At 27.0% G+C, this 20,684-nt stretch overlaps 2 protein-coding genes and 1 long non-coding RNA gene across 8 annotated transcripts; 1 reads left to right on the plus strand and 2 right to left on the minus strand.

Moving 5' to 3' along the window:
• Nucleotides 1-1,740: 1,740 nt before the first annotated feature.
• Nucleotides 1,741-6,315, minus strand: LOC100863131 (arrestin domain-containing protein 17). Of its 4 annotated transcripts, none has more exons than XM_003690712.4 (7): nt 5,927-6,315; nt 4,141-4,296; nt 3,861-4,072; nt 3,607-3,789; nt 3,315-3,526; nt 2,868-3,037; nt 1,741-2,686 (listed from the first exon to the last, which is right to left on the minus strand). In XM_003690712.4, the coding sequence occupies exons 1-7, from the start codon at nt 6,039-6,041 to the stop codon at nt 2,556-2,558; spliced, it is 1,179 nt and encodes a 392-aa protein (XP_003690760.2). In that variant the 5' UTR covers nt 6,042-6,315; the 3' UTR covers nt 1,741-2,555. The 4 variants fall into 4 exon arrangements, with proteins under 4 accessions (XP_003690760.2, XP_086769667.1, XP_086769668.1 ...); XM_086913541.1 differs by having other exon boundaries at nt 3,667-3,789; nt 5,927-6,280; XM_086913542.1 differs by lacking the exon at nt 5,927-6,315 and adding an exon at nt 5,159-5,238.
• A 3,059-nt stretch (nt 6,316-9,374) lies between these two features.
• Syt4 (Synaptotagmin 4) lies at nt 9,375-19,228 on the plus strand. 3 transcript variants are annotated; one of them, XM_086913537.1, is made up of 7 exons: nt 9,375-9,572; nt 11,422-11,736; nt 12,021-12,394; nt 12,752-12,910; nt 13,221-13,538; nt 14,606-14,721; nt 18,433-19,228. In XM_086913537.1, the coding sequence occupies exons 1-7, from the start codon at nt 9,521-9,523 to the stop codon at nt 18,476-18,478; spliced, it is 1,380 nt and encodes a 459-aa protein (XP_086769663.1). In that variant the 5' UTR covers nt 9,375-9,520; the 3' UTR covers nt 18,479-19,228. The 3 variants fall into 3 exon arrangements, with proteins under 3 accessions (XP_086769663.1, XP_086769665.1, XP_086769664.1); XM_086913538.1 differs by having other exon boundaries at nt 9,385-9,572; nt 11,422-11,730; XM_086913539.1 differs by lacking the exon at nt 18,433-19,228 and having other exon boundaries at nt 14,606-16,671.
• Nucleotides 10,695-14,735, minus strand: LOC147656733 (uncharacterized). The gene is made up of 6 exons (XR_015293772.1): nt 14,597-14,735; nt 13,421-14,504; nt 13,209-13,298; nt 12,743-12,904; nt 12,272-12,483; nt 10,695-11,715 (listed from the first exon to the last, which is right to left on the minus strand). It is a non-coding gene; the product is annotated as an uncharacterized LOC147656733 (long non-coding RNA).
• Nucleotides 19,229-20,684: the final 1,456 nt, after the last annotated feature.

Consider the following 20,684-nt stretch of genomic DNA (forward strand, 5'->3'; position numbering starts at 1 on the left):
CCTCATTTGTCCAACTAGCAAACTAATGCTTACGTGACACATAGACATCGTAATATATCTATACAAGTATATGTATATTCACAAGAGCATAGAGTTTGAAACACGATACCTCTGTGACCGCGATACGTCAATGTTCGATTCATTTCACGATGTCATGGAAGATCTCGTTAAAATTCAAATCAACGAAGCTTCTGTTCGATCTTTTTAAGGTAGATATCCACTTATTTTTTATTTACTTTACTATACTATGATTACGTGTCATATAATGATACAGAATATAATAATGATATATAATAAACAAATAATACATAAAATTAATACGTAAAATTTGTTATTTAAATAGATTTAACATTATGTTATATCATTTTTTCTGATAATAGATCAAATAACCAAATAATCTATATTCATATATTTATATCTAATTTTGATTTGTCTGTCCATATTAATACATAACGATGATACGATACAATATCCATTTTCACAATATAAGCTTATGCAGTGTGGTGTCATAACAACACGTTCAAACATTTTTTTAGATACTTTATGTCACTCTTCTTTACATTTTTATATAAGACATAAAATATAATTTATATTAAACGAAGAATAAAATTCTGAAATAATATTATTTATAAACGATATAAAAATACAAAATTATTAAATATTGAGAAAAGTTTATAAATTAACGATTTTACGATTGTTATTTATATCGATTCAAATTTGAAAAATGAAAAATAAAGCGACATGACGAATTTAATGTTTAACCATTGATAAAATATATTCCGTAATAAAAATATAACAACACAATATATTATTTAGATCCAGTGAATAGATAAGAAATATTGTGTGACGAATTATTTCTCGATAAAATAAAGTTATCGATGCAAATCTTTCCGCAAAACATGATCAAGGAATCGATAAACATTGATATCGTGACTAGAAAATAAAATGTCACGTATTTTTATTTTTAATATGTTTACATTATTTACCGAAATTAAATCTTTTGAAATTAAATTCATGAATAAAAAAAAATTAATTAATTAGAAAAAATAAATTATTATATTTGTACAATTTTCTTGTTCAACTATTATATCTGCAATAAGTAAAAATTTTCATAATCAAATTTAAATTATAAATGAAATATAGAATAATTCTAATTCAATACATTTTTATCTCATATCAAAAAGAAATGAACAAGTATAAACAAGTAAATAGTAAATAGTGGAAAAAGGATAGAAATAGGATTAAAAATTCGAAAATCAACGCCATCTGTAGAGTGTCATAAATGAAACAAGCATGGACAAGAAGAACAAATACTAAAAGAACAAATACAATAAGAATTGACTATTAGTGACATCTCTTGATTACTAAAAACATTTCTCCAAAATAGAATAATATGAAACACTCAAGAGATGGCATTGGTATTCAATTTTTACTCTACCTTACCTTATCTTTAAAGAGTTATTTTTAAGAATACTCAAGAGATGACGCTAATGGCCAATTCTTATTTTATCTCTATCCTTTTTTAATATTTTCTATCCTTTCTTTATGAGTTTCATTTGCGGCACTCTGAAGATGGCGCTGATTTCAATATTTTTATACTATTTCTGTCTTTCTTCCACTATTTGTCTCCTTGTCTACATTTGTTCTCCAAAATTTATGCAATGAAGAAATTGTTCTAATTTCTAATGTAACATATTATCCAGCAATATGATAATGCTAAGTGATAATAATGCCATAATGTATAAAAAACATACATTTTATTGACAACAAAATAGATATAAATACAAATTTTCTAATTTTATATCTTTGTTATACATAATATATTGATATAATTAACAATATATTTATATGTATACATATTATATATATATATATATAATGAATGTGTATATATGTATGTATATATGTATACACTTGATTCAAACAAATTCGCATAAAAACTGAATTCTAATATCGGCAGTATTTAAAAATTTAATATTGCTTTAATATATATTAATTGCTTTTATATATATAAAATTTTTCGTAAGAAAATATACACAGTATATTAAAAAAGCAATCATTTTAACATTACAATATAATATAATAAATATCGTTTGAGTATTTTCTAATTGTGCATTTTAATTAATTACTTTATATATATACGTAAATACGTATGTAAATCTTCGAGACTAGTTCAAAAATTTAACATTTAATGTATATAATAATTCGCATTTTAATTAAAAAAAATTTTTTTTTAAATTTTATAAATTAAATTATATCAACTCATTCTTTAAAAAGATATTTAAAATGACTATTTTCTTAGCATCTCCTTTGGTTAATCATTCTTTCAATATTCTTATTAAAAATTTATTTTAAAAAAATATAATCAAGACATCATTTCATTCATAATAATTAGATTATCAACTTGATTATTACACACGATCATTATGAGCCCTTAATTTCAATTAAAGCTTAAAATGTGCTCTACAGACTGTGCTGTGAGATACATATAGTATAATTTTCATTTTTCTCTTTTTAAATAAAGCACCAAATTATTTTTTATTTTTTGTTACTTACTAAACTGCTGGGAAATTGAAAACTGGATATTTAGGCGAGAAACGATTCGATATACCGAAAATATGCTCAGATTCGCCACGTTCCCATAGACTTCTTGCACCATTAGTTGATTCTTCATATGATGGTGGAGCTACATAATTTAATTCATTATATTAATTTATATATATATATATACTCTATATAATAAGTATATATACTTTGTATTAATTATACGTACTCTCTTGAACCACACAATTTAGTTTATAAAACTTCCATATTTAAATAGTAAAAAATATTATATAATTATTAAAAATAAATAAAAGTATTCTTACGTAAATTAGGATATAAATTTGTTGCCCCATCAGAGCTTGGAATTCCAGACGTCGTCCATCCAATTTCTGAAGGATATCCTTCGATCGGGGGAGCACTTGGAGTTTGGTAATTTACCAGAGGTACAGTACCCACGAATATAAGTGTATTTTGCCATAAATTTCGATAGTACCTAACACATAATTATCTTATTCAACATAATTATGTCTCTATTACATTATGAAATATTTTAACGACCGACTAGAATCAGTTTAGTATGGGCAATTTTTCACTATAAAATTTACTTGTAATACTTTATATTACATAAAATATAATTTTAAAAATAGATTCAAATTTGATTTTACTTACAAAATCTTGCTAAGAATGATATTTTAATCATTATTTACATGAAAATGAACTTTTTTTTATTTTTTTTTCATTCAGATAATAAATATATAATATATACTAACCATCCTGAGACACATGCCACAACTTTAAGATTATACTCTAGATCAATAATTCCACAATTTGTCAAATTCGACGGAGGTAATGGAGGAATATCTAGTTTCTGTTCATAGTCTGCAATTCCTCCTCCCTCAATAGGTCCTTTGCCAACTTCTGCTATCACAATCTCTTCCGTTTTAGTATCAGTAGTCGGTGTCGTAGCACGAAAAGTCACCATCTAGATTTCACGATTCATTGTTATTTTAAAATATTTTCATATATCATATATTATTAATAATATTATCGAATCGAATATACCTTACACAGAATAAGTTTTATAGTTTCTACAGTAACTCCTGAATGATTTTCAACGTTCACCTTTATTGGCATTGATTGGCCTGGCACATATCCTCTAACTGGTAATGAATAATTAACAGTTAATGGTGGCGTTCCGCAACATAAACAACAAAACGTCTTGCTCATTTCTTCTTCTATTTTTTCCTAAAAAATTTTACTATTTTTACTTTATTCACTAAATTTTATTAGATTAACATTTTGATTATAAACCATACCGAGGCTCTCGATTCTTGATTAAGATCAAGAGGTGACACTACTGTAAAGGGACTCTTTACTTCTTGATCAAACTTCCAAGGGCGATCTAAAGTTGCTTTAACAGTATATCGAACATGTCCAAAATCAGATTCGAAACTGCTAGGTAAATTTGTTGGTAGTACACATTGAAATGGAAATTTATGCTCCCCGCTTTGTATCTCGATTTCACCACCTGAAAAAAAAATTTATAACTTCTTTCAATAAAAACAATTAATGAAATAATTTAAGTTAGAAGCTCACCGGAAGCCGATCCAACAAGATAATATTTTGTTTCGAAGTATTCTTCATGGGCAGAGACTGTCTGAGTCCCATCTCTATATTGTCCTCGCTCATCCATATCTTGTTTATCTGTAGTCCAACATGTATTTGCCACACCTTTTACTTTCACACTTATACCTGTAAAAATAATAAAATTTTTAAATAATATTATCATACATATTATATTTTTTTATCAATTACATTAATTTTAATAATTTCGATTTTGAAGAAATTTTATTGAAAACTATAATGATCATTTTCTTTGTATTTTAATTATACATATTATGTATATGATCCGAATTGAAAATTTTAACTCGATTTAATATCATAATACTAAAATTCATAAATGAATTCATTAAGGAGTTTTATACTTTCGATTATTTAAAACATTTCACATTGCTCAATTCAGACATGAGTTGACACATTTTAGAAATTACCATTAACAATGAGATAATGGTATAAAATTAAACGCGAGCTAAAGCAAGTCGATGCTAATAGAACAGTATATCAACGTCAAATAAATGTCAAGAATACCACGGAAAAATTTTATAAAAGAGTTTTATAGAATATTTTTGTATAACTGACGCTATAGAAATCTATAAATTTAAAATATAAATAGCATCGCTTAAAACAGAAATGTGAGCGATCCGGTAAAAATAAAAAACCATGAAATGTAATTTATAAAAGATATTTACAAAAGGTGAAACTAAAGGAAAAGTTATTACATTTGTGATAATTCTATAAAGTTTCCCATTATTAAGTTAACAATTCACAAAGTCTCGATTAAAAAACGAAATTAATAAAATAATAAATTAATAAAATAAAATAAAATAAAAAATAAACAACAATATATAATAAAAAATAAAACTATAAGAATATTAAAAAAGAATACTATATAAAAAAATATTAAATAATAGTTACTATTAATAATAATAACAACAACAATACATTAATTAAATAATAATAAAAATATATAAAAACAATAATGCAATGGTTGTACAATATGACAAAACAAATGTTTCACGGCTGATCGTCACTGTCCATTTCTACTGTGCGGGTGTATAGTGCTATAATTAAACTACACCTTGCGACAAAAAAGAAAAAAATCTACAGGAATGCGGTGACAAGAACTCGACAATATGTGTAAAATACAATTTACAAATTGGAGTAAAATTTAGAATAAAACTTATGTTATACATATTAATACAAAAAATATTTTTTAATATTCAGATAATAAATTTCTAATATTGATTTTAATCTTCTTGATACTTTTAAAAATAAAAAATAATGATATCGATTAACTAAATTACTCGAAAAAGTATAAATTATTTTATATATTAATTTCTTTATTATTTAAATTTTATTTTTTCAAATATATCAAAATCTTCATGTTCATCTTATTTCTTTTACCAATAATTTTGCAAAAACAAAAATATTCATTTTTCTAATATATTACATTTAAATTATTTACAAAATTTTTATTAATTTTTAATATAATATATACACATATATTTAAATCTACTAAATATATTATATTTACATATTTATATGTAATACCGCATAATCTCTCCATCATTTTCACTACATATAGTTACATTTTCATAAAACATTATCACTAAAAAACTCATTGAAAATCGCATACATTTAAAAACACCTGTTCGATCTTTCGACATCGCAAAACGATATTTAATATACATTAAATATTATTCACCCTAAAATAACATAATATGATTCATTCGATAAAGATGTAATTTCGAATATAACATACCACGAATCTTCTTTGTGCTGTCTAGTACGACAATGATATTTCCGCTTACTGTTTGTCCTGGATAATAAGTGTTCCAATGATTATCGTATATTATTCGAAAATCCTTCAGTCCCATGTTTGTTGTGACACAGCACACTTTCGACGACACTCAATACGTGCGCAAATCTTGTTTCTTTATTTATTTTATTTTAATAACGTTTTGAAATGGACATGTGGCCACTTTAGCACAGGTTTGTTCGTTCGTTCGTTTGTTCTTTCGTTTTTGTTCCATACACCGAAATACTTACACACAACGTAGCTATATCGAGCCGCTCGTAAAAGCCGGTCTGATCGCTTACGAGTCCACGTTACTATAGGCTACTTTGATATTTGTCTTCTGCGCAGATACCAACTGACGCAGTGGAACGGCTCTATAAGTCGTTTCAAATATGCGTCGTAGTAACTGTTTGTACTTTTCTGTAAAGAAAGATATGAAGAAAAATCTAAGAAAATTGTGGTGTAAATAGAATTGAAAGATAATGTGGAATTTAAAATATTTATTACTATAGAATTATAAATTATTTATGTATATATATAAAGTGAAAATGAAATTTTATAAAAATATATAATATAAAAAAAAATATTTCTAGATTGTTTTTATAAATTTTTATTTATCTATTATTTATAATAAAATCCTATAATGTACTTTTGATTTATTATTTATTATTTTTCTTTTTATTATTATTATTAATATAAATTTATTTCCTATAAACTGTAATAATGTTTATATATAATATATAATTAAATTTATATACATATGAAAATCATTCAAATAATATTTTTAAAATTCACATTTTCCATTTCTTAAAACATCCTATATTTAACGACGATATAAGAATATAACGATTTTGTAAGGATATTATCAATACTTATATAAAAGTTATCTAAAAAATTCAAATTATGTAATAATTAAAATAATTTTGTCCATTAATTTTGATGTTTCCTATCCTCAGTGACATAATAGCGTTCTGTGACCCTATTGGTTAAGCACAGGTAAACATGCACCCAGGTAAACCTGGTATTTTTACGTATTGTAGTGTATTTTCGTAATGCGCGTGCGCCATGTTCAATGACGTCACAGACAAATAACGGATAAGATAGCAATGATGCAACTGACGAAGACAGCTAATCGTAATTCCGAAGTTAGACATAACTCTTATTCTCAAAAGTAAGGTCAGATTATTCTGTTTTACGGAGATAACTAAACGAACAGTCATTGCCATTTATCTGTTAATAAATTGATTAAAATTCGATTACACAATAATTCTTTTGAACTTAATTTTTACTTAATCTTTTGAAAACATATATAATATTAATTGATACCAATTAATAAATATAAAATCATTGTAAATAATTCTTCAAAATTAATTGATAAAAGTGATGAAGAGATATTCAGATTAAAAATGTTTTCATATATTTTTTAACAAAATTTGCGAAAATTTGCTAGTTAAAGATTTAATAATAATTTCGATAAAAGCTCGAAAATAATAGCAGCTATTTATCACTCGTGTGAACCAATTCATTTAAAAAATGCATTCAATGTGCACACGTTATGTCGCAGTTTACGTACATGATATTTTACGAAAATTTATTTTCACGTCGAGCATCATCGGCTATGTTTTCGGGAACAGAAAATATAAACTTGTCCAGGTGAACAAGAAATTTAGAGTTCAATTCTCAAATATATTTTACACTTACGCAATATGATTTTTGACCAATATTTCGAACCAAATCTATTTGAATAAATTTAATTAATTATAAAATTATTAATAAAATTATAATAATAATAATAATTAAATTAATAATCAATAAATATTATATACAACAATATAATACACAACAAAGAGAGAAATGTTTAGATTTAATATTTCTAATTTTTCTATAGTTATAAATAGAAATATGTGTTAATTATAGATTGGATTGATACATATTGAAAAGATATAATATTTTTCGACTCAAAAATTAAGTAAATCACAAATTAATTAATGGAAACAATAAATATATTTTTTAATATAATAATAAGTATAAAAATATATATTATATATTTATATATAATATAATAATTAATGATATATTATAAATATATAAAAATAATAAATAATAGGAAAATGTGAATATTTGTGTCATCGTTGATTTATTCATTTAATTAGAAGGTTCGAGGTAATAGATGACTCATAGAAGAATTATCTTCTGCGTGCTAGATGTAATGTAGATCGATAATTCAAAACAGAACTCGAGCGAAGTGGATTAAAGTTGCAATTTTTAGTCTCACCTTTCTCTTCGCCCTTATTCATCTCATTCTAAGTAAAAGGGGTGATTATAAATTAAATTTAATAAATATAACTAATATAAGCATGCTAATAACGTAAATAACGTAGATAATAAATTTAAAACATTGCAACGGATTTTAAATAACACAATCTTTTCTGAATATTATATATTTTTTTAAATTATATAAATATTATTATACAAAACTTTTTAATCAAAATTTATTTGATAACTATACTATATTTCTATCAATGTCTTAAAACAATATTGAAAATCAATAAGATTTGCAAATGCTAATAAATATATCAATATTTCGTGCAGAAGGATCCATTGTACCGTAGCCCACGCCCAAATATATAAATATAGATAGAATCCCTTTATTATTTCTTTAAAAATCATTAGTTTACCGTTACATCGGTAAAAAAAAAAGAAAAACAAATTCCTAAATGAAATACGTCAACAACATAATAAAACAGAATACATACTCTACGAAATACATTTTTCATTAAAATTTTACTATAATTAACATCGATAGAAAAAATAAAAAAAATCAAAATTAAATCAAAATCATACATATATACAACATCATACATAGTACATATATAGTCGCATTATAATCGCGACTACGTCCCAACCCTTTTCCAACCATATCCCGCTCACCGTGTCACTTTAAACTCTCCCAGACTCGAAAATCCTAGGATTATAAGACCGAATAGGCAGAATTCAAAAATCCTTTAATCCTCTCCCCCCTCCCTTCCTCCCTCTCCCTTCCCCAAAATACCTCCACTTTCTCAAATTCATCCTCTCCTATCCATCCTCCGTGGATAAGAAGAACCGATCATAAACAATTGCCTCTCCCCTTAGAACAGGCAAAAAGGCTGTTTCTAAAAACGCAGCCTGCTCAGCCTGATCGATATCCCATCGATTCGACCGCCGGTTTCGCCTCTTTCTCGTCGAAGTGCATCGTCACCTGCGCGAAAAACCTTCGCGTTATCCGCACGAAGGTAAACCTTCTCTTTCGTCTAGCAACCACCGAAACGGCATTATCCCCGGCGTCGCCGTCTTGATGTCGCGGTTGTCGTCTGTTCCATACCCATCGGCCCCCCTCCCCCGGTATTCCGCGCAAGCTCCGGCCGTTATTATTGATCGAAACATTTCGTCCGATGGTCGCCTCAGGATACCACGAACGGTCCGCACACCGTAAATATTCGTTCAGTGCGTCGTGGCCGAGTGACTTACGCGGATAAAAGCGTATCCAAATAGACGGGGGTATAAACGTGGCCGAACATGGTCGGAGGAGTGACGGAAGACGGACCTGTGATTCGACCCGTCGATTTCGGTGAGTTTCGAAGGTGTCCACCGTGAAAATTCACGCTCGATTCGAGCCTTTCGCCCGTACCCTCATCACCTCGTGATGATCCATTTGACATCGATCCAATCCGTCCACGATTTCTAGCTTTCATTCCACGATCGCACTCTTGATTTCCATCCATAATTGTAATTAATGTCGTAATCGAGGGTGTCGTTTAGCTGCTCCCGGATGAAACCATCTATCGTTGGAAGGAATACGATCATGATTGCGGACAGCTGTTACATCGTGATACCTGTGTTATTTCGTTTGACTGGGTGTTTCCATCGATTGGGATCGTTTTTTCAATTCGTTCCATTTCTTTTCTCTTTCTCTCTCTCTCTCTCTTTTTTCTGATTCAGCTCATTTCGGATTCGTCGGATTCTCGATGAATCTTAAAGAATGATTTGGGAAACGAGTTAGATGCGATGATGTATGTATATAGTGGAGGATGGTTGGCTTTATAACGAGACGCCAGACCATGTGATATATGAGGCATATAGAAGCCAAGTGGATCAACTCCATCGAATAATGTCGCTTCGTTTTATGGAAAAATTGAACATTTGATCATGTGTAATCATTTCATTTCTAAACGTTTGAGGGCTAATCATATACTTTGTCACTTAAGTTTAAAAATTAGTATTGATCTAATTTTTGAACTAGACTTTGATAAAAATTAGAAAAAATGAATTTAATCTGTTCTTAAATAATTAACATCTAGGGTATTAACATTTAGAAATTTGTAGAATCAATTAGTTTTTGGCTTCTCAATAATTCAATAGTATATTCTGAATTAAAATTTCTGAAATTAGAATTTATAAAAATAGAATTAATCGTTTTCCCTTCTAAATGGACTTGTACGTTTATTCTTGTATTTGATTTATATTTGAGATATGAATGATATTATATTGATATTCGACTATTGACGCTCTTCTGACATGTTTCACGATCGACAATTTGGATAATTCGTTGAAGCAAAACTCGATTACAACCTATTTGTGATAGAATATAAATTTATGGCATCATGAATATTGTGATATTAAGTTTGAATGTTTTCCAATATGTTTCATCTCGAAGAAACGATTATTGAGATAGATGAAAACATAAATTGTATTCCGGACAATTATTGGCCTTTTATTGTTTTATAAGTACTCGATAACATTTATGAAGTTTATAAAGGTAAAACGCGCACATTGCCGAGATGATTCATCATTGCCGGAACTTGGCATTAGTCAGCATTGATCAACTAACTCTCATATAAAGTTCAAAATTCTTTTAATCAATATATACATCTTTATCTTTAAATGCTTCACTGTTTAAGTTAATGCTAATTAATTAATCATTTGAAGGAAGTGATAAATTGTAATGGAAGAAATGTAATATTAAATTAAAAGAGAGAAAGAATTCTCTCTTAAGATGTTAATAATAAGAAAAGATTCAAAGGTGAAACATAAAATTTTAAAAAATAAACTGACTACATATTCTTGCAACTAATATTAAACCAAAACTATCAAACGATATTTGATATTAATATATAATATATATCATATTATAATTTTGAAATACTCATGTACAACATTCAATAATATCTCTTTCAAGTCAACTTCTTGTTTCATGCAAAATACACGTGAATCACATATGAGAAGCCAAATAAATCAACTCTATCGAAGCTAATCGTTTAATTTTCTAGGAAGTTAATCTTCTATTGACAAATTTTCACTCTCTACAAGTAAAACCTTTTCCAGAAAGTGGAAATCGTATGAATCCTCGCAAGAACAATAATAAATTAAATTTTTAAAACAGAGCAAAAGAATTTAATGAAAGTAACGCGTAATTCCAGTGTCGACGACGACCATAGTCGCACTATGTATAGGCGCCGTTTTCCTACTTTGCGCCGTCGCGATGACCTGGTGGCTTTGCCGACGACGTCGCGAGCACACCAAACTGAATTCCGACAAGTCCCTGGCGTTCAGGCCGCCCCACAGGAAACCGACGGCGGTTAAAAGTCCTGGCAGCACCAGCCACTACTTGAAGAAGAGTCCAAGCCCAACGGGACCAGCGAAAAGTCCTCCAGGTTCCGGTGGGCAAACACCCAGCCCAACCGGGTCTCAATCGTCCAATCCTGGTTCACAACCTAGAACACCACAGGGTATAGGTAATTTTTGTCGTCATCGCGTAATATCTAATTTGAACACACATATAGAACATTTTACCAATTCTATAATGTGTCATTGATGTAACAGATAGAAAGATAAGAACGTTTTTCTTTCAATTTTAACGATTGATAAATTTTTTATAGAAATATTTGATTACTTAAAAGGTAACGAAATTAGAGAAATTTTTTGTTTAAATTAGTATTGACAATTTTAACGGAGCAATGTATTGAAATTGTAAGAAACTTTCTAGCGTAAAAGTTTCTGTCGTTTGGATCAATCACAGGTACACCTGCCCAGACACCTTCTGGCGAGGTCACATTGAGTATCGAGAATGAACAACGGGATAAGGCTGAGATCGAGAACAATGAGAAAACGGAACGCGAGAAAAATCACGGGACAGAGAATAACAAAGACAACCTCGGCCAGCTGATGTTCAAACTGCGATACGTGAGCGAACAAAATGCGCTCGGGGTGACGGTGGTGAATTGCAAAGGGTTACCTGCGAGGGAACAAAATGCCACTAGCGATCCTTACGTGAAATTGAAACTGTTGCCCGATAAGCAGCATCAGGCGAAAACCAGAGTGCTCAGAAACACCAGAGATCCTGTCTACGACGAGGATTTCACATTCTTTGGGATATCGAAGGATCAGCTTCAGGTAACTCGTTACCTAATTAATATTCGAATAAATTTCAATAAGAATATCTTGAATTTTAAAATTTATATTCCTCATATATTTTTTATCACCTGCGAACATAAAATATTCAAATATTTTATACGAGGTAATTTATGATATCAGTGTATAGTAAGGCTGTTAACAAAAATAATAATCCGAAGAAGAAATGTTATATATATCATATAATTTTAACGTTATAATTTAATAATAAGTTATCGAGTAGATAAGTTAAATTAATTTTAAAACAAATAAAGATAAAAATAATTTAAATTTAGGACATTGATAAATTAAAATATCAATAGTCCGATATATCGTATATCTTTTTATTACCGTTCGCAGAAAATCAGTCTACACTTTATAGTGCTTAGCTTCGATAGATATTCTCGAGATGATATTATCGGTGAATTGACATGTGCACTTTCGTCGGTGCCCGGTTTGGAGGAGGCCGATAATCAAGCGATATCATTGTGCCGAAAAATATGCCCTAGAAGTCTAAAGGTAAGAAACAAATCATAAACTATAAGAAAAATTATTTTTTAAAGTTATTGCGTGTTTAAGACATACCGAATCAAAAGTTTTTACAAACATATTTATTATATTTGTTTGAAAAAATTAGGTAACCATTAATATTTTTAATTAAACATTAATTTCAATATTTATTAATATCTATTAAAAAATAAAAATAAATATAACTTTTAAATGAAACTATATATTTTAGACTTAATTGTGGTATATAAGCGCAATATGTGTAAGCTTATATCAAATAAATTTGATAATAATAATTTAAGAATCATACCTGTAATTTCAGATTCAATCACAAGGCAGGGGAGAACTGCTCGTCTCCCTTTGTTGGCAACCAATCAACAGCCGATTGACGGTAGTTGTGCTGAAGGCGCAAAATTTGCCCAAGATGGACGTGACTGGGTTAGCGGATCCATATGTCAAGATCTATCTTCTGTATAACTCTCAGCGTATCGCAAAGAGGAAGACACGCGTGAAGAAACGTACCCTTAGTCCGGTATTCAACGAGTCTTTCGTATTCGATATTCCGAATGGTGCTGATGGTCTTAACAATGTCAGCCTCGAGTTTATGTTGATCGATTGGGATCGCGTTACAAGAAACGAGGTACGTTCCTGTAATTTTGCTTTTATTTCACTATGATTTTTGTTCTCCCATTTCAAATAATCGATTCAATCAGTTTTTTAGGGCGTTATTTTGTATCTGTAATATATATATATATATATATATATATATATATATCTTTTTTAATAATATAATTGTTGATACAATTGTTTTTATATAATAATTTTCATAAGAACAGAAAAATATTCCATTTCTTTAATCTTTATATAGTAAATTTAAATTTTTTTTAATCCTTTAATTCTTTAATAATAAATAAAATATCCATTAGCTATATTTATATTTATCGGAGTAAAAATTGACTGTTAATTACTTTTTTAGACATGTTTCATCAAACATATTCTATTGCTCTTTATTTCCTTTTAAATATAGTTTTAAAACTTAAATTTTTCCTACAAATGAAAATAAAAGTTTGGAATATTCGTTGTGTAGTATATCATATAATTATTTAACTAATACTTATCTTTTTTCTCTTTTTATTTTAAATATTTTAAAATAAAGGAGGGAAGTTTTATAAGATCAATGATAAAACCCCAAAAATCATATTAAAAATAAAGGTATTATGATATAACATAGTATTGCATTAATCTGCATTAAATTTGCACACACTGCTATACAAAACATAAAGATAAAAATTTCTAGAAATACTTGGTAATTTCATTCGTGGCTGTGTTGGTGCAACTGAAAAGTGCATGATTGATCGAACAATTAAGTCATGTACATGCACGTAACGTACTATTCTCTCAAACTATATACAATATTATACTATGTATATAGATAAAGTAATGTAGCGTGAGGCGACTGAAAGTCGTACACACAACCAATGTAGCGTGATTTTTCGCAATTTTCTTACATAACACAACGCTAGGCAAAATACCATTCGATCGAGAAATCAATCTTTGAATAATCCTAATTTTCAGAATTCTATCCGTGAATTTCACGTTAATGTAACTGTAGGAAATATTTTACGAAATTAGAAATTAGATTATATTTCTATAACACGATGAGGAAATTCAAACGTATTAAATTGTATATAATTGTACAATTTTTAGGTTATTGGACGACTTGAGTTCGGTGGGCCAGAATGTCAAGGATCCGCTTTGAATCATTGGAGAGAAGTTTGTAGCTCGCCGCAGAGGCAGATCGCTGATTGGCACAAATTAAGGGAGTAAATAAATCTCTCCCGACTCTATCAATTTTCCTGGAATCCCATCTCCAACTATCCAAAAAGCCCCACGTCCTTCTCTTGTAAAACCACCAATCCCCTTGAAACCCTACGATGAAGTAGGGTATCTGTTTTGTAAACCTAATACTCGATGTATATTAGGCTTGAAGCGAGTGGCGGCACGTCCACCCGCGATCGATGCAACTGCGGATGCACCACGTGAAACATCCAATCGTTACGTGTCGGCATGAAGCGAGTACGAATAGTAACTTCTGATCGCACGATAATTTTCGAATACAACCAGGCGTCGATTCGATAACGAAACTGCACTTGCTTCTCTCGATTTAGATACCGAAGAAATCGATATTATCAACTGATATTTTTCGTATTTTCCTCGATTCGAATTGTTTCTACAAATAATAATTTTCATTTAATAAAATTTTTCTTTTCTATGATTAATAACAATACATTTTATGTAGACACTTATCAATATTCTGTTCTGAAAATAAATAATATCAAGATTACAACAATAATATCAATGAAATTATAGATCAATAATAATTGACGACTTACAATCGAAAATTGATTCTTCTATGTTTCTAGCTCTCGAAAAAAGTATAACATTCACTCGATTAAAGTTGCGATAAGAATTAATATCGCTCATTCGTACATTCAAATGATCGATATCGTTTTCATTATTGATATCGATTAATCGAATTTTAATCAATTATCGACCGTCGATTGCATCTTCATTTATCGCAGTAGCAAACGATCGCGGGAGAAACGCATACAAAATGCTTTACGATAAATATAGTTGTTAAGATTTCCGACCAGATGGCAAAGGGAGGAGGAAAATGAAGCAGTTAAATATGAAGCAATCGAACATTTGCTGATTGATGAACATCGCTGCACAGGGTCCTATTATCGAAAGATTTGCAAAAAAAATTACGTTAAAAAAAAATTTTTAAATCAGTGATTCTCAATTCAAATTGCAGATGAAACATACATTAAAATATTACTATTGTTATGTAAAGAAAACGTAATATATTTAAAAAAAAAAAAAAAAGTAGCATTTATAAATTGAAATTCATGGAACTTGGTAAATTTTTTTTCAATAAGAAGAAAAATTTTACATGACCCTGTGATCATGAAAATCGTCGGGAAGGTGAATATGAATTAATCGGTAACAGAGAATATCGAAAGTCACATAACACACTCGCAACTATGTTTATTTCGCTTGTCGTCAAAATACAAGAATCCCTCCAAAGTATTCATCAAACATATTACAATAAACGGGAACAATCTTACAATATAATTTTCTGTCAGACTTTCCTCTTAGCAGAAAGAAAAGATTCAAGTACTTCAATTAACTTTCATTGTTATTTTTCGATATTTATAAAATAAAAAATTAAAAATTTTAGTAGGTAATAACTTCAAATAATAAATGAATAAAGTATATTTTTTGGAGCGATTCTTGTACAGAAAATATGCAAGCATCACGAGACGTGGAGGTGATGCTAAAAACAGTGTAAGCATCAATTAAACTTAAAAACAATATTACGATTATTCGTTCCTGTTTCAAAATTCCTTGGCTCCACGTCAACTGGCGAATGATAATTTGATTATTAGAAATAAGGAAAATTACGATTGCTAAACGCAAAAATCAACGCCAGCTTTTCCGTTAAAATGTCGAAAATTTTTGATATTTCCTCTTTCGTCCCTCTCTCTCTCTTCTCAAAATAAAATTTTTAAAAAGCGTTCAATAAAGTTCTCATACTCCAGCAGAAAACGCTGTATCAAGTATATAATATATGTTTACATAGGAGAGAAAACATAGTATATATTGCTATAAAAACTTTATAGTGCATTAAATTATTCGTATATTTTATAACACTGTTATATTCAATTTTTGATTTCTTCAAATAAATAATTGATTTTATATTCGTGAAAAAAGTGAAGTATTTCTTTCTTCACGTTATTTGTGGAACAGGGTCGAGAAATTGTGACGTTGTTTTAAAGTGCCAATGAAGTCGCCATGTTTTGCGATTGTAAATATGTAACTTACGTTTAAATAGAAAAAAAGAATGATCGAAATCTTTATTTAATTAAGAACTCATTGTGGTTTCAATTGCTATTAATGAAAAAATTAGAATGTACAACTATAGTTTATAAAAAAAATTCCATTTGCACAGAATATAACAAGAAACCGATATCAATCTTGTAGTAATCTTGTTGAAAAATTTTTAATAGTAGTTAATTATTATTATTAAATAATCATAAAAATAGCAAAAGTCAGCTTTCAACGAGTGAAAGTATTATTAACACTGCTTTACGCAATCAAATTACAAATTATTTTAAAAAAAAAACTTTGTTATTTGACAATGTATTGATGTACCTATTGTTATAGATAGAAAATTATTTTTATTCAATTAATATTATATTTTTTACTTATTTGACGAATTTAAACATATGTATAAGAATATAATTAGGAAGAATTCTAATTACAAATTAATAGTTTTTAAATTAAAATTTCACTGAAAAATAAATTAATGTATGCGCACGAGGTATTAATCATAAATTTAATTGTGTGAAAGAAATTTCTGCTTACAGACTCCGTTCGCGTATACAACACTGAAGTGAGTAACGAATATCGATTAAATTATTATACATTTTTTAATTTAACGAAAAAAAATAAAGTTAATTTAAATTTAAGATAATTTTTGACACATATGGATTATATATGGAAATGTGAGCGCTTCATAATTAAAATAACTTTAGAATTCTTCAGCATTACCAATTATTATTAATTTCGAAATATTTACTACGTTCAGGGCTTTTTTTCTGATGATATGTTTCTACATATATAACATGATAAAAATTTTCATAAAAAAAAAATAACAAAAATGTTCCTAAAAAGTAATCATATGTAACTCGATTAAATAAATATTTTTAATATATCGAATATTCGAAATATGCAAAATAGAGCAACATTTTTCAATATAAAGTTTCAAAAATTTCAACAAATTTCATTAAACATTTCATATTACATGTTTTGAAAATACGTAAATTAAAAATTAAAAATTGTGTCAATTTTTTATTTAATTTAAATTCCAAAAAAAAAAATTCAATTAAAAACTTAAATTACAAAATATATTAATATATTTGTTGTTTTTTTATAAAGTTAAATATCAAAAAAATAAATATTGTATTAAAAATTTCATGTGAAACATTAAAAATTTTATGTAATATGTGAAATATCGATAAAAATAATATCTTATATTATAAAATATGTTAAAAAAGAAAATGAAACACAAAAAATAAAATTATTTAACTGAAAGTGAAAATTAGGATAAAATAATTAAAACTGCATGATAAATATAGTAAATGTTAATTAATTTTTGTGAAAATTTAAATTTATTAAATAAAATTAACACAAACAAATAATAAGCAACGCTTAGAATTATAGAACGAATGATGAAATCAAATAAAAATGCGACTTGTATTTTCTGTCGACAGAAGAAAAGCACCTGACAAGTAAGATGTTCATATACACGCGCACGTCAAAGTCAATAACTAGTAACATATAAAACGATTGCTTATTTTTTTATCACAACTTTCCGCTCCATCGTCCTTCCTTTGCAAAAAAGATAAAAAGGCAAGATCAGGAAGAAAGAATTATTGAAGCAAAAAGAAAAAGAAATTTTTTTCTTACAGAAACGAAGATGCAACGACGAAGTATGGTATAGATCAGCACCAATAAAAAACGAAAGTAACAACAGGTACATTGCAATATATTACAGAAGACAAAAGATACATAAATTTTCATAATTAAATAATGGTAGAAAAAGAAAAGAGAGGAGAAATTCAAAAGATCGATAATGTTGCACATAATGTTAATCAACCAAAGAAAAAAATGGCATTACATGATCAAGAATTTCAGAATATTTATTTAATTGCTATACCATTAAAAATACAACTATATAAGAAACGAATATAATAAGTAGCACGTAGAGAAACATCTCATAAATATCGTCTGTCGTTCTCCATGAAGCTTGTTATTGATTGTTCGATGATTTTCTGATAAAATTACAGTTGATGCGATTTCTGACAAATTGATGACAATTTCTAACGAGTAAATCCTTAATGTTTATATAGAATGAATATTGGAATATTATTAGAATCATAGAACGAATTCATGGAATATTTGAAGAATAAAAAATATGCAATGTAACTATTCTCATTGTTCTGATATATTCGTTAGAATATTGATTCATCAGAAAATGCAAATATAGAAAAAAGCTTCTCGAGATCAACAGATACGATGTAACATGATGAACATCGATACTGAATGCTGGAAAATCACCGTTCTTGTCACAGTTCCTTTATATTGTATTTCTTTTTTTGTTTATCGAAATTTTCCTGGTTACAGACTTTACAACGATTTTTTGTATTGAGATTTACAATGTAGTTGATATTAATTTATGGAATATAGAAAAAAGATTCACTTTAATTGTTTAGAATCCTTTCCTGTTTTCCAAAAAAAGATATTATGTAAATTATCTTTAAATGGAGCAAAATTATTTTTTTATATTTTTATATTTTCTTTTTCAAAACAGAATCACTATTTTTTAAAAATTTTGTAAATTTACTTTCTATATTTTTTTTTTATTTCTTTATGTAATATTATATTTATTCTGTAATATTTCAAAATATGTTTGTCATATAGTTATTATTTTACGAAATATAATCGTTAATATAATATTTTGAAAATGATAAAATTCAATTACAATTACAAATGAATTTTAAATTTTAAATGTACATTTACTTATATGGGAAAGTCCTAAAGTCGTTAAGTTTTTATGAACTTTCAAACAATAATAAATTTTAAAAAACTGAAACTAATGAAAGATTTAATAATTATATATTAAATCTAAATTAATGACAATCTGCTTACAAAATCGGCTACCATTAGTTTATTTTTTTTTAGATCTACTACTGAAAAAAAAAGTAAAAAATCAACATTTCATTTTAAAATCTTCTTCAAAAAAAAATCATAAACTAAAAATAATTCATTACATTAATACATTGAAATATTTTATTTTATAATGTGATATATTTTATATTTTTCATTATTTTATAAAATTAAATATATAAAATGATGAAAATCTGTTAGACAAAAAAAAATTTTTTGATATTAAAATAATTATATATTATAATTTTATTAAAATTATATTTATATTATTATATTATGTATTATTAATAACAAATTATATTTAGATTATTATAATTATAATTATTTTTATTATAATTTATTATATTTAAGAATGCATTTTTATAATTTTTTATTATATTATATTATAATTTTTTATTTATTCTTCAAATAATTTATTTATATAAAATAATATCAGATTAAATATCAGATGAAAAAGAAATAAAAGAGATATGTATATATATTTTTAACTTGATAAAAAAATTAAATAAATAAAGACCCGGAAAGCTATTTTACAAACATATTTTAAAACTATTTATGACTTCCGCATCATATCTTACATATTGCGAAACTAGATTTTAAAATGTTACTTTTAATTCATAATTTATGTAATAAAATATTTATATGTACAATAAATAATCAGTGTACAATACAGATAGTAACATCAATTAAAGTTATTTTGCTTTTATAATAATCTTTATAAAAAAAAAATATTATAATTTTTTTTATTTCTTATGTTTACTTCTTGTTTCAGTCCTTTTTTTATTTTTATTTTCATTTTTTTTCCAATAAGAAAATCAATTAACAGTTACAAATCAATTATATCTTATTTCTTAAAATAAAATATCTAATTATCTTTAATAATTACAAAAAAAATAATGGCACTTGTATACAATACATGAAAATATACTTATATAAATATAAATAATCTAAGTTAATATAATATCATTCATATTTAAATGAGCTAAAAAAATTG

This window comes from Apis florea, unplaced genomic scaffold (assembly GCF_048593485.1).
Source record: "Apis florea isolate Af1SG1 unplaced genomic scaffold, ASM4859348v1 contig_3496_pilon, whole genome shotgun sequence".
Lineage (NCBI taxonomy): Eukaryota > Metazoa > Arthropoda > Insecta > Hymenoptera > Apidae > Apis > Apis florea.

Bases quoted from the DNA above. Each gene is read 5' to 3' on its own strand.
- Syt4 (XM_086913537.1), top strand. From the start codon at position 9,521: ATGGTCGGAGGAGTGACGGAAGACGGACCTGTGATTCGACCCGTCGAT. The intron at 9,573-11,421 runs GTGAGTTTCGAA...GCGTAATTCCAG, and splicing joins GATTCGACCCGTCGATTTCG to TGTCGACGACGACCATAGTC. The intron at 14,722-18,432 runs GTAAATAAATCT...TTTTTCTTACAG, and splicing joins GATTGGCACAAATTAAGGGA to AAACGAAGATGCAACGACGA.
- LOC100863131 (XM_003690712.4), bottom strand. From the start codon at position 6,041: ATGGGACTGAAGGATTTTCGAATAATATACGATAATCATTGGAACACT. The intron at 4,297-5,926 runs GTATGTTATATT...TTATTTTTACAG, and splicing joins CAGCACAAAGAAGATTCGTG to GTATAAGTGTGAAAGTAAAA. The intron at 2,687-2,867 runs GTAAGAATACTT...TAAATTATGTAG, and splicing joins AAATTTATATCCTAATTTAC to CTCCACCATCATATGAAGAA.